This window comes from Prionailurus viverrinus, chromosome A1, assembly GCF_022837055.1.
Source record: "Prionailurus viverrinus isolate Anna chromosome A1, UM_Priviv_1.0, whole genome shotgun sequence".
Lineage (NCBI taxonomy): Eukaryota > Metazoa > Chordata > Mammalia > Carnivora > Felidae > Prionailurus > Prionailurus viverrinus.
In genome coordinates, this window is record NC_062561.1 from 17,618,151 (window position 1) to 17,632,056 (window position 13,906).

Sequence of the window (13,906 nt, forward strand, 5' to 3'; positions counted from 1 at the left end):
ATAAACTGACTGGCGCATACATAATATCACATTAATAAACAGAAGCATTTTAAAGTGAACTAGTGACACTGCAACACCCCGTCCGATCCGCAGCTAAAGAAAAGGGTAGGACCTCCCCGGGCCAGGTGAAGGAAGTACCTTACAGGAAGAGGGGGCAGTTTGCCACACCTCACACCTTCCAGGTCCGTTCCCACCTCAGAGCCTTCGCACTTACCTTCTCCACCTGGAAGGCTCTTCCCCCAGATGTTTTCACGGATCCTTCCATCAATTCACTCAGGCTTCTCAGGGGAGCGCAAAGTCTGCAACTCTGCAGCTGATACCTGGCGGTGCTCTGGGGGGGGGGGGAAGGGCGAATCTCCAGGAGCAGAATGGGGTCCGGGAGGGTCTTGGGCCACACGGGTAAAAGCGGTTCCATTGCTGGAAGGACATTTTGGTAGAGACGGTTGAAACCACCTGGTCCCAGCAGACCCCTGAAAACGGCCACGTTCGCTGGTGTTGGAACAAGGTCGTTGAGGGTGAAGCCTGGTGCCCATAATCCCTGAAACGCTGCTGCTACATTGTCTCCCGAACTTTTCTGGGGCAGGCTGGCACCTGGCCGTAGTCTCGGAGCTCTGGCAGCAGCAGGGTCCAGCAGGCCTTCCTGGGTGCAGCCAGCATTAGGCCATTGCTCATTCGTCCATTGCTGGGTGAGACCCGCCCACAGAGGGGTGGAGCGGGTCAAAGCCGCAGTCTTTCGGAAGTAAGGGGTCAGGGGAAACAGCCGCATCTGAGACAAAACTGGGGAGAGAGTTACTGCCTGGGGCTTGGTCACAGACAGTGAAGACGCGGGGAGTGGACGAAAGCTGAAGACAGAGGACGGGTGCGCGATTGCTAATCGGAGAGAACAGAGTTCCCATACTAGAGACTGAAAGGCTGGGTGACTCCACGTTGACCGCTCCCGCGCATGCGCAAAAGTACCTAAGAACGCTACCACACTCCACCCCAGTAAGCTGAGCAGCGCCATCTAGTGGAGAAAGGAGCCGTTACACTGAGCCCCGCCCAACTGGGCCAACTTCCCTCCCCGCTAACACAAGTCTCTCCGCCTGCTTAGTTTATGGACTATAAAGCGCTTCATAGTCTGACTTCTGGGGGAAAACGAAGTAACTTCAGTCCTATTTCAACCTGTTAGGTCCATCTATTCAATTTTCTTTTTCACTTCTTTTCTTTTTCTTGAATACAGAAAGAGAAAAAATTCATTTTTATTTTCAATTTTTATTAGAAATATTTCTTTAATTTTTTTACTAAATTTTTTGTTTTTGTATAATTTTTTTCAAATTCTATTTTACTTCCATCATTTTATTTGAGTCTACTACAGTGTATTCACTTTTTCAAATTTTCAAATGATTTCCCTTTTTTTTTCTTTTTTCTCTTTTTTTTCTTTTCTTTTTCTTGAATACAGAAAGAGAAAAAAATTCATTTTTATTTTTAATTTTTATTAAAACTATTTTTCTTTAATTTTTTCTACTATATTCTTTACTTTTATGTAATTTTTTTCAAATGCTATTTTACTCCCATCATCTCATTTTAGTCTACTTCAGTGTATTCATTTTTTTCAAATTCTCAAATGATTTCCTCCCCACCCATTTTTTTTCTCTAATCTGTCAAACCACTTTCAACACCCAGACCAAAACACACCTAGGATCTAGCATCATTTATTCGATTTGTGTGTGTGTGTTTTTAACTTTAATTTTTTTTAATTTCAATTTTTCTACCTCATTAATTCCTTTTCTCCCTTCAAAATGACAAAACGAAGAAATTCACCCCAACGGAAAGAGCACAAAGAAACGACAGTCAGGGATTTCACCCACACAGACACCAGCAAGATGTCCGAACCAGAATTTAGGATCACGATAATAAGAATACTAGCTGGAGTCGAAAATAGATTAGAATCCTTTTCTGCAGAGATAAAAGAAGTAAAAAATAGCCAGAATGAAATGAAAAATGCTATAACTGAGCTGCAATCACGGATGGATGCAGCAGTGACAAGGAGGGACGAGGCAGAACCGAGAATCAGTGATATATGTAGAGAGGACAAACTTATAGAGAATAATGAAGCAGAAAAAAAGAGGGAGATGAAGGGAAAAGAGCTCGATTTAAGAATTAGAGAAATCAGGGGCGCTTGGGTGGCTCGGTCGGCTAAGCCTCCAACTTCGGCTCCGGTCACAATCTCACAATTTGTGGGTTCGAGCTCCACGTCGGGCTCTGTGCTGACAGCTCAGAGCCTGGACCCTGCTTTGGATTCTGTGTCTCCCTCTCGCTCTGCTCCTCCCCCATTCACGCTCTCTTTCTCTCTCTCTCTTTGTCTCAAAAATAAATAAACGTTTAAAAAATTAAAAAAAAATAGAATTAGAGAAATCAGTGACTCATGAAAAAGGAACAACATCAGAATCATAGGGGTCCCAGAGGAGGAAGAGAGAGAAAGAGGGGTAGAAGGGTTATGTGAACAAATCATAGCAGAAAACTTTCCTAACCTGGGGAAAGACACAGACATCAAAATCCAGGAAGCACAGAGGACCCCCATTAGATTCAACAAAAAACGACCATCAACAAGGCATAGCAATAGTCAAATTCACAAAATACTCAGGCAAGGAGAGAATCATGAAAGCAGCAAGGGAAAAAAAGTCCCTTACCTACAAGGGAAGACAGATCAGATTTGCAGCAGACCCATCCACAGGAACTTAGCAGGCCGATTCACTCAGGCTTCTGCTCAAAAGAAAAAACTTCCACAGAGAAACTTTTACTGATCAATAAATCTAAAATTTCTCTCACCGTCGCTCTCCGTTCTCTTAGCAATTTTCATTTTTCTTCATAGATATTTTCCTAACTGAAATTCTATTCTGTAGTCTTGTTTTAAAGTTTATTTACTTATTTTGAGGGGGGGCATGTGTGAGCAGGGGAGGGGCAGAGTGAGTGAGAGAGAGAATCCCAAGCAGGCTCCGCACTGTCAGTACAGAGCCCAATGGGGGCTCAATCTCATGAACTGTGAGATCATAACCTAATCCAAAGTCAAGAGTCAGACACTTAACTGCCCGAGGCACCCAGGTGTCCCTATTCTACACTTTTTTTTGAACTAGTACTTTTTTTTCTCCCTTTTTGGAACAAGCTCCACAAAAGGAAAGATTTTGTCTTGAGCTCTATATCCTCAGGGCCTAGAATGTTTCCTGGTACAACACTGCTCAATAGGAAGAATTGGTACATCTATACTTCTCTCTGAATATATGCATAGAAAAATGTCCAGAATAGTGTTCATCTAATGTTAATGATTATTGTGGAACAGGAACATTTGGAGCTTTTTCTTTTTTTAATTTTTAACTTCTCTTTGTTTAAATCCTTATAAAAGATGATTATTTTCGCATGCAAAAAAAATCATTAAATAAAAAAAAATTATCTCTACTGATATGTGCAGTGTGGGAGAATGGTATTAGTGCTGGGCAGAAACTCAGCAAATGTGGGTTCACTTCCCAGCTGGCCACTTAACTTGAGTAAGTTGCTTGACTTCTTCAAGCCATTTCTTCATTTAAAAAAAATTTTTTTTAATGCCTATTTATTTTGAGAGAAAGAGACAGAGCATGAGCAGGGGAGGTGATGAGAGAGAGGGAGACACAGAATCTGAAGCAGGCTCCAGGCTCTGAGATGTCAGCACAGAGCCCAATACGGGGCTCAAACCCACAAACCCGGAGATCATGACCTGAGCCAAAGTCAGATGCCTAACTGACTGAGCCACCCAGGTGCCCCAGTAAGTAGTTTTTTAAAGTCAGGTTTAATGAGCTATTTGCCTTCAGGAAAATTCACTTTTTAAGTGAACTTTTTAAGGTCAATGAGTTTAGCCATCACCACTGTCAAGATACAGAATATTTTCATCACTGCTAAAAGTTCTTTAATGCCCTTAACAGCTAATCGTTTCTCCTGATACCCAGCCCTGGCAACCACTGATTAATGTTCTGTTCCTAATTTTCAAAATGTCACATAAATTCTGGGTGTAGCCTTTTGAAAGAGTCTGGCCTCTTTCTCTAAACATGATGCTTTTAAGATTCATCCATACCACTGGGTAAAAATAGTAGTTTGTTCTTTTTCATTGCTGAGAAGTGTTCAGTTGTATTTATTAATTGTAATTTGTTTATCCATCAACCATCTGATTGGTTGTTTCTAGTTACGAATTATTACCAAAAAACTTCTATGAACCTGTTTGTATAAATCTCTGTGTGGACATCTGTTTTCATTTCTCTCAGATGAATGCTTAGAAAGGGCATTGTTAGGATACTTTTTTTTAATCTGGAAAATGTTTATGTTCAAAGTTTTGAGCTGCTTGTATTTCTTAAGTGGTGAATTTACCTTTAAGAAAAACTCTCCATTTGTTCTGAGATGGAGAAAAGGAAACTTAAGTGCCTACTTATCATTTTAGAGAAAGACCAAAATGCAAGAAGGTGAACAATGGTGAACCTCCAAGCTAAGAAGTTAGGAGCTATTTTTAATGACCTAATCAAGATACATGTTTTAACAGAACGAAATAATTTCCTTAGGTGGGGGATTAAAATTCCTTAGGTTATTTAGAGTTCTATGTATTCTCCAATGACCATTTGTTTGCAAGAATATGAAGACACAATAGAAGGAGAGAATAAAGACATGCAGAGATTTTTTTTTTTATGTCCTGGTAGAGAAAAAGAACGAAGTAATCCCAAGTGGACTATTGACTGGTTTGTTTCTTTGTTTGTTTGTTTAAGATTAACATAGGCTCTGGAAAAGTACATAGGTGGGACCTACATGACGTTCACAGAACTAAACCTGGGTGGGGTTTATTCTGCAATAATAATTTAAAAAATGGAAGTATATCTACAAGTAAATACACCTAAAAAACAAACAAAAATAAGATATTCCTACTGCCTCCATTACAGGAGGGCAATCGTGAGGAGCAGGCTTTCCATGAAGGTGAGGAAAATCATGGCCTCTTCTCTCCACAGCCAAGATGGCGGGGGTGGGGGTGGGGTTGCTATAGATTCTGAAACATAGGGGTACTTCAGCCAGTGATGAGATGGGCTGGGCAGAAAGTGGGGAGCAGGTGGGAACAGAGCCCTGCGTATTGAAGACAGGCCGATGGAGACCCTGAAGTTTGTTTGGGCCTGTGGGATCTAAAGGGAGACACTTTTAGTACAAGTGAAAATTGCCTATGTTTTTTGTTTTGTTTCGTTTTCTTCTTTGATAGTTTTTCATCCTCGAGCATTTCTTCCTTCACTTGAGCACCTACCAAGTAAAATCTAACTTGTGCTTCAGCTAGGCTATGGGAAATTAGGAACTGATTTGCCTCATGTTTTGGACACTAGGCAAAAGAGAGGTCCCCTTCCTCTGAAGGCCAGGGTCTAACAGTATTCTTGCTGGCTGGTGACAACAGTGTGAGAAGCAGCATGCATCTTGAGTGTTGTGGCCATGAAAGCAAGAGTGAGGGGCTTGACCAAGAGGACAGAGAAGAACAGGGTGCGGGGCCCAACCCTGATCACCCCCGCAACGGCTGCCTGGGAACGCTCAGAAATTCTGAGGGGAAATTTTGAAGGGACGTAATTTCTGGCTGTGATAACTTGGGCAATGAAAAGAACTACGACCTTGCAATGTCTTCTCAGTGCTGAGGCCTGGAGTATTTGCTTATCCCAAAGGCTGCATATTGTATATAATTAAATCACCGAACGTCTTGAAAAAAAGGAATTCAAATCCTGATTTCACTTCTGAACAGCAGAGCTTGACACTTAAGGAATTTAGAAACACTCCTTCCTTACCTCTCCTTCCAGATCTAAGAGATTTATGTCAAGTGAGATCTTGCCCTGGATGGAAAGGAATGTTAAGACAAATTTAAGGATTAACATGGGAGAATGGATGTGACTTCTTAAATCAGTTCAAGCTTTAAATATAATATACTATTTAATGGGCTCTTGCTGTGTGCCATTGTAACCCTTCCACCATGGCTCCATACGTGGAGTCTGGAAGTTCAGTCATGTAAAACACACAGACATCACTTTAAGAATTTATCAAAATGACTACCCCAAAGCCCCAGGGGTCCAGACGGAGATTTGAATCCACTGGCTGCAGCTTGGCACTCCAGGTGGTGGTTTTCAATGTAGATGAGAATTTTCTAGGTTCTGAAATGTCTGAGAATCCCAGGACAGCAAGCCATGATTCCAGGAAGTTTTTGTTAGCTGGCATCCATTTCATAGGCCGTATCTGAGGATATTGGACATGGAGAGTACTCGGGACACAGGGACGCATCCTTCTCTCCCTACTTCCGGAGATGGGGTGGCTGCCATTTCTTCTTCCCACCTTTCAGTCTCCCTGCCCCTCGAGTCCTCTCCGGTCCTCTGACAGGAGAGCTGGGTGGAAGAGGAGAGCAGACTCATGTCAACGAAACTTGGTTTTATTTCAGAGGCTTAGTCCTTATTTTATTCAATATGTTTAAATATAATACATTTAATACATTGTTGAATGCACTATATTTTAAAAGGTCTGATTAGCCTTTTTGTGGTTTTAAATAGCTATAAAATATGTTTCTTTTCTGAGAGTGATGATTAAAGGCCAGGAAGCCACTTATGTTTTTATTATTTAAATGATATTTTTCGTTAAACCATATAGCTCTGCCTTGTCATTAATTAGACATTAACCAAAGAACCCATCACATTCAAGCAAGAGCTATACTCAGCAAAAATCAATATTTTAAATCCTAGCCTCCAGCTTTTTATGCAGAAAGGTCTTGGAATAGAAGCTCCTCATACTGGAAGAAAAATTAAAACAAAAAAAAAAGCAAAGCAAAAACAGATCAGCTATAAAACTGTTGTTCTACTTCTTAAAATCGAACTTGGTAATAATTCACTAAGCTGTCTCTATAATGCAAACCTCTAGAAAACTTTTAATACTAGCATAGACCCAGGTGGGCCTATCTTAGAAACTCATTAAGTTTTTGTTGAATCCATTAAAAAAAAAAATGAATTAACTAATGCCCATAGTCCAGCCTATTGCTTTTATGTATCACAGACACAAGGTTGAGAGATGTCAAGTGCCTGCCCAAAGTCACATAGCCAGAGAGTAACTAAAACGGCACCAGAACACGTATTATCTGGTTATCAAACCAAATTTTTTCCACCAGTCCACAAACACGTTGGTCTTGGATTTTAAAAACCCCAGTTCAATTTTAACTGGGGTTATTGTTTTCCCCTAGAGACATTTTGCCCCTGGGGTGGTTGATTTTATGTGTCAAATTGGCTAGGCTGAGGTACCTAGTTGTTTGGTCGAACAACAGTCTAGATGTTGCTATGAAGGTATCTTTTAGATGTGATCAAAATTTAAATCAGTTGAGCATGAGTAAAGAAGATTTCTCTCCATAATGTGAATGGGGGTCATGCAATCAGCTGAAAGTTTTAAGAGAAAACTCTTAATGGCTCTCCAGAAGGAAGAGACTCCTTCTCCAGAAGGAAGACTCTCCCTCCAGACTGCCTTCGGACTCAAGAGCGCAGCATCAAACGTGAAATAAACCAGACAAAGACAAATCCTGTCTGATATCACTCATATGTGGGACCTAAAAAAGCCAAACTCGGAAAAACAGGGAGAAGAGTGGTGGTTACCAGGAGACGGGGAGATAATATTGGTCAAAGGGTACAACTTCTAATTATACGATTAACAAGTTTGGGGATCTAATTTACAGCATGGTGATTATAATTAGTAATACTGTTTCATATACTTGAATAACGCTAAGAAGACATTTTAAATGTTCTCACCACACAAAAGAAACGGTACCCATGTGACCTGTGATGTGATAGATGTGTTAAGCTAACGCTGTGGCGATAATCATTTTGCAATATATACACGTATCAAATTAACACGCTGTACGCCTTCAATTTATACAACGTAATGTGTCAATTATATCTCAATAAAGCTGGGGGCAAATTTCTCGCCTGCCAGCCCGCACTGCAAATTTGGACTTGTCAGCCCCCACAATTGTATGAACCAATTCCTTAATAGTAAGTGGGAGGGAGACTGAGTCAATTGGGTCAACTTATTGAGTGACCCAATAAGTGAGTCAATTCCTTAAAAGATCTACCTATTTGTATCTCTCTCTCTCTCTCTAATGGGTTCTATTTCTCTGGAGAACTCTAATATAGTCCCCAATAAAATGAACAGATGAATAGAATTAAAAAAGACCTGTGTTGTGTGACAGGTCAAGCAATATTCTGGGCTCTGGGGACTGGAGGGGTCATCTTAAAGACTTCTGAGGTGGGGGCACCCGGGTGGCTCAGTCGGTAAAACGTCTGACTCTTGATTCCGGTTCAGTCATGATCTCTGGTTTGTGAGATCGAGCCCCGTGCTGGGCTCTGTGCTGCCAGTGCAGAGCCTGCTTGGGATTCTCTCTCTCCCTCCCTCTGTCTCTCTCCCACTCGCACGTATGGGCATGTGTGCTTTCTCTCAAAATAAATGAAAAGCATTAAAAAAAAAAAAGAGAGTTCCGAGGTGGAAAGGAACCACGAAGTTGCCTCATCTTGGGGTAGATTAATGTGAAATTTTGTACACTCCGTTAGGCATGGTTCAGAAGAATGAAATAATCCATCCAGCTGCCTGGATAGGAAGCCCTGGCTCTCAGTCCCATTCTCATCTCTCAATAGACTTTCCTTACCCATCTTCTTGGGACTCTGGGCTCTCTCTGTCCTGATAGCAAATCTTCTATAATTTTCTCTGGGAATCATCTCAGCTTGAAGTTACACCTACACATTCTCACTAAAATCTTTCCTTATCATTTTCTTAGGCAGTTAATGCGGGGGAAATTTAAGCTATACATATCCGGTTTGATTAATACACGTAATTCCTAAGTCAAGATTTTCACAAGCAAGAATCTAGATATGTGAACTACATTTTCACAGCATTCTAAAGTTGGGGTAGAATGAAATAATGCAAGCAGTGTAAAGGCCCTCTGAAGAGTGAGGGGTCCCCTCCAATTCCTCATTATTATAATATAGCAGCATCTCAACTCAAGGAGAAACCAACCCATTGGCTGGTTTATAAACTAAGATTTTCCCTATTCGATTTGGTTATTTGGTTCAAACTCTGAGTTCTACCAACCCCTTAGCAAAACTAACTTTCCCCAAGCCTCAGACTTATAGACCGTTATTCATATCAAAGACTATCTGTTGTAAATTCCTGAAGGAACTCTTTTGTGTTCTCCATGCCACGGCCTGTCACCACATTCCTCTCCCAGGACACCGTCTCTGAAAGCGCCCTCTTAACCAGGCAAGCTTGAGCTAGGTCTCAAAGAGGAAAACGGTACAAAAATGATTTCCCCGAGAGAGGCAGCTTTCTCTCCTCACTACTCCAAGGATGTCACAGTGACTGATAGCTGCTAAATCCTGATCAGCAGGTTAATTTATCTCAAAGCATGAAGCTTGGATTACAGGCTTTACCTCCAGAGAGCAATCTTTCCCCTTGATCAAACTTCGGCGATGCTCTACACTCTCTTCGCCTGGAAACTGCTTCTGATTCTGTGTCTCCCTCTTTCTCTGCCCTTCTCCTGCTCATGCTCTGACTCTCTCTCTCTCTCAAAAATAAGTAAACATTAAAAAAAAATTACTTTGCTTCTTTTTTTTTTTCAATTGATTTGAAATAAATCTGCCTGAACTGTCTTCTGAAACAAACCAGTATTTATTTATAATTGTCTATTAGGTGTGTGGTGTGTGCTTATCAGCAGGAGAAATATAATAGACGAGAGGTCTTACTGCTTATGCTGCGGAGAAGCCAGACAGCTTATGTTTTTATAGACACTCAAACAATATTAGGGTCATTTGTTACACAGGGCTGAAAATTGAGTTTTATTATTCTGGTTCATAAAACGGGGTTACTCGTCCTGAAAAATGGTGGATGGGCTGTCACCAAATAACTGCCTAACCTCTGGTACCAGTCAGGGTTCAACTAAAGAAGCAGAGCCATTAGGTGACGTATATTAAGCAATTCATTGCAAGGAACTGGCTTCTGCGTTTGTCAGCGGGTGGGAGGAGGCAAGTCTGAAATCTGAGGGAGGCTGTCCGCAAGGGCGGGCTGGAGATCTGATCCACACGGACACAATTAAATCTGCTATCCACAGGCAGAATTCCTTCTTCTGGGAAAGCTTCAACTTTGCTCCTAAATCCTTTCAACTGATTGAACCAGGCCCACCCAGATTATCCAGAATAACCTCCCTTATTTTAAGGTCGCCTGATTAGCAACCTTAATCCTTGCTAAATAGCATAACATATTGAAAAACCGTGCACATCTTTGGGATTATTTTTCTGCCCACACGTCTCTTTAGTTATTTGTTGTTGTTATTGTCGTAGACAGAGAGAGAGAAAGAGAAAGAGACAGAATCTCCCCACACGGGTCAGGAAATACTACTTTCTGCCCTAACACCATTTATTTATCAAATCATCCCCTAAAAGGTATCTGAATTTGTTTTCTTTTTAAGGTCCCTACTGTGAATATCACAGACAGCTCACTACTTTCCTTGGCTGATGGCACTTGGGTATGAAAGAATCTGTGAGAATTTTCTCCACCCGTACTTACCACGTACAAGTTATTGCTTCCAGTTCCCCAAGGAAGTATTTTAAATTGTCATTCGATTTTGGAAGAAGACAACATTTAACAAAAATGAACTGGATGTTGTCACAATCTGGAGGAATCTATGTTTGGGTGGGAAGGTGTTTATTTGGACAGTATGGGTTGTACCTTTCCACTCAAGCCTCAAAATAATAATTTGCCAAAGATAATGATTAAAGATGAAATTATATAAGATGCATAAAAACGCTGTTAAAAGGTGAAAATACCATCATTACGCCATAAAAGAAAGATTAGAATTCTGAAGCTTCAAAACAACTAGTGATCACCTGATTTCTTTAAGACACGATGGGCTTGATTTTTCTCTTCAACACTTTTTTTGATGCATATTCTGAAAGTTCAGAGGAAAGTTTTCTCCAGAGGTTTGGACTTCCTCTCATGCTTCGTATCTCGAGATATCAACCTCACTTTAAGGGCGGAACACCTTATATATAATTCATCTTCGCATTTCTAAACTCATGCAAATGACTTTTGATTTCCAAAGAGTAGTAAAACAAAATAAGCATTGCACATATTTTATTTTATTTTTTTTTTTAATTTTTTTTCAACGTTTATTTATTTTTGGGACAGAGAGAGACAGAGCATGAACGGGGGAGGGGCAGAGAGAGAGGGAGACACAGAATCGGAAACAGGCTCCAGGCTCTGAGCCGTCAGCCCAGAGCCAGACGTGGGGCTCGAACTCATGGACCGCGAGATTGTGACCAGCATTGCACATATTTTAAACGTCCTGCCTTTTAATGTTCCTGCAAAGTTTTATCTCTTATCTTTCGGTTTAGGACAGAATTGCCTATCTTTAGCCACTTAAATGTGGCTTCTCTAAATCCCATTTCATAACTTTCTCCTTTATGCTGTCATGTTTTGCAAGGTATTTATCGTGGCTTCTATTATTTTTCTGGCCCTTCAACACTGAGTTGTGTTTGGAAGTGGCCTTCGGATGGCCTTATACACTTTTGCTGAACAATCTACAGTCGCGCCTGTCCCCTTCATGAGCAGAGGCACCCTTTTCAAGGGAGTAAGCTGCTTCTCCCTCGTTTATTTAAGTAACTTCGTGTGTCCCAAACTGTAACACATGTAAGACAAATCAGGAAAACCAGCACCCTGCTTTCTCTTAACTTGTCTTACTTGGTCATGCCATTCCTTATTAAAAACCCCCTGTGACTCCCATTTCCCGTGAATTAAATTGCAAACCCCTTAGACAGCACCGCGGAGACTCCCATAGTCTGGCCTCTGCCGTCCACTCCACTGTCTTCTTTTATGTCTGTTCCTCACCTCAGCGCCGCCTTGTGCTACAGCCCCACGGTCCCACAGACAAGCCTCTCTGTCCCGCTTCTCGTTCTTGGCACATCAGACCTCGGTGCCTACGATACCTTGTCTATACGTGGTCACTTTGAATAATTGCCTCTTGTCTTTCAAATGCCAGCTTAAATGTCTCCTCATTCAGGAAGCCTTCCCTGATCACTCTCAAAGTGGGCCAGCTACATGTCCAAAGTGATTCTGCTGCACTGTACTCACCCTTTATCCCGCCCTTAGCACAGTGTATGGCTCTTTCTTGTTTATTTCTCTGCCTTCTCCAGAAAGACCGTCTTTCTTTTCTTTTCTTTTTTCTTTTCTTTTCTCTTCTTTCTTTCTTTCTTTCTTCCTTTCTTTCCCCTTCCTTTCTTTGTCTCTCTCTCTCTTTCTTTTATCTTTATTTATTTTTAAGAGAGAGAGAGAGCATGAGTCTGGGAGGGGCAGAGAGCGAGGGAGACAGGATCCGAAGCAGGCTCTGCACCGACAGCACAGAGCCCAATGCGAGGCTCAAACTCACAAACCGCAAGATCATGACCTGAGCTGAAGTCAGACGCTTAACTGACCTAGCCACCCAGGCGCCCCGACGGTCTATCTTTCTATCCTCAATGCCCAGCACAATGAAGGCTCTGAATACATACCGTGGAATAAACGAGTGAGTGAGGACCTGAAAGAAAGAACCATGTGGCCTCTCATCCACCCAGGCCTGGCCAATCACCCAAGTCTGGGCACATGTCCACTAATTTGTCTCACTCCTCCCCACCTCTCTTCTCCCTCTGGGGAACGTGTGGGTATCCTGTGGTCATTGCAGAGGCTCAGTATTTAAGGACAGTGCTTCTGAAGGCCTTGATTTTATGTGCAGGTGACCTTGCCTTGGAACTTTTGATATTAACTGTGACTTATAAGAGATGCTGAGCACACGACATGAAGACTTAGGCGCCACAACACGTGGAAGCCGATCGAAGTCTGGGCAGCAGGTAGGGCAGGACGTGTATCTGTCACCATCTGTAGTCCTGTGAGAAATCTATTTACATAATGTTTTTAATAAGCTTATATCGAGAGAGGACAAAATCAGAATTTGGGTCTTTAGTTGAAGAAACATTCAATAGCATCTTAGATATATCTTCTTTTAAGCAAGTTTCTGGCAAGAATTGCCATTATTTGGCATGGAATTGCAGCGCTGAGTAGCATGGCCTTGAAAGTAGTCTTTTTATTCTCTTCAGAAACATTGCCGGTCCTCGGTAGTTTTCCTCATCAATCATGCTCAGCCTGCCTGGCAGTGTGTCTAGTGAGACTCCTGGGAAAGTCATGCTTCCTTCCCTTTCTTTTCATTCTTCCCTCGTGGGGTAGCAGAGAGGGAAACATAGGAGGAGGAAATAGATTTGTTTTAGTGATTAATGTGGGGAAAAAATCAATCTCGCCCTTGCCTAATTTGACAGTTGACTTTTTCATCAGTAGCGCCGATTGCTGTTGTAAACACATGCAATGGTTTACAGCTTTTGTTCTTGACTTTGGCATGCAGGTGACAGGAGGGTCCACACAGCAGTGCCAGCCAGGGAACCGGCTCCTTGAGGAAGATTACAGAAGCCTGGTTGGTTGCCATTCGACCATTTTTAGCGAGGAAATGTCATCTTCCCGTTTTAATCCGTCATTATTCACGTACCTGCTCACGGAGGGGCCTGCGTTACCTTTATGTTTTAAAACAGAGTATTTGTTGAGTACCTGCTTCGTGTCAGCCTCTGCTGGGTGCCAGTGCGGCGACTTCTTGGTTACCACGCGCACGCTGTAGTGCTGCAAAGATATGTTAATCACATCAGCACCCAAATAAATGTAAAATGACAGCCGTCATCAATGCTGCAGAAGAGAAATACACAGCCCTATCAGCTAGCAATTTCTGATAGCGAGTACCGAAAGGTACCTGAGCATCCATGAACAGTAACAATTTCTTTAGTCCCATAGCTCAGCGAGGATC

The 13,906-nt window shown here is 41.9% G+C and overlaps 1 protein-coding gene across 14 annotated transcripts in view; it reads right to left on the reverse strand.

The window, feature by feature from the left end:
• LOC125177129 (uncharacterized) overlaps positions 1 to 796 on the reverse strand; it is a 124,715-nt gene extending 123,919 nt beyond the window's left edge. For 11 of the 14 annotated variants that reach the window (XR_007144818.1, XR_007156535.1, XR_007144823.1 and 8 more), the window contains exon 1: positions 215 to 796. Coding sequence is in view for 5 of the 14 variants with exons in the window: in XM_047823240.1 (XP_047679196.1) it covers positions 215 to 766 (552 nt within the window). In the remaining 9 variants the exon portion in view is untranslated. The remainder of the gene's footprint in view (positions 1 to 214) is intronic. The other 3 variants (XR_007144868.1, XR_007144896.1, XR_007144862.1) reach the window with 1 other exon arrangement.
• Positions 797 to 13,906: the final 13,110 nt, after the last annotated feature.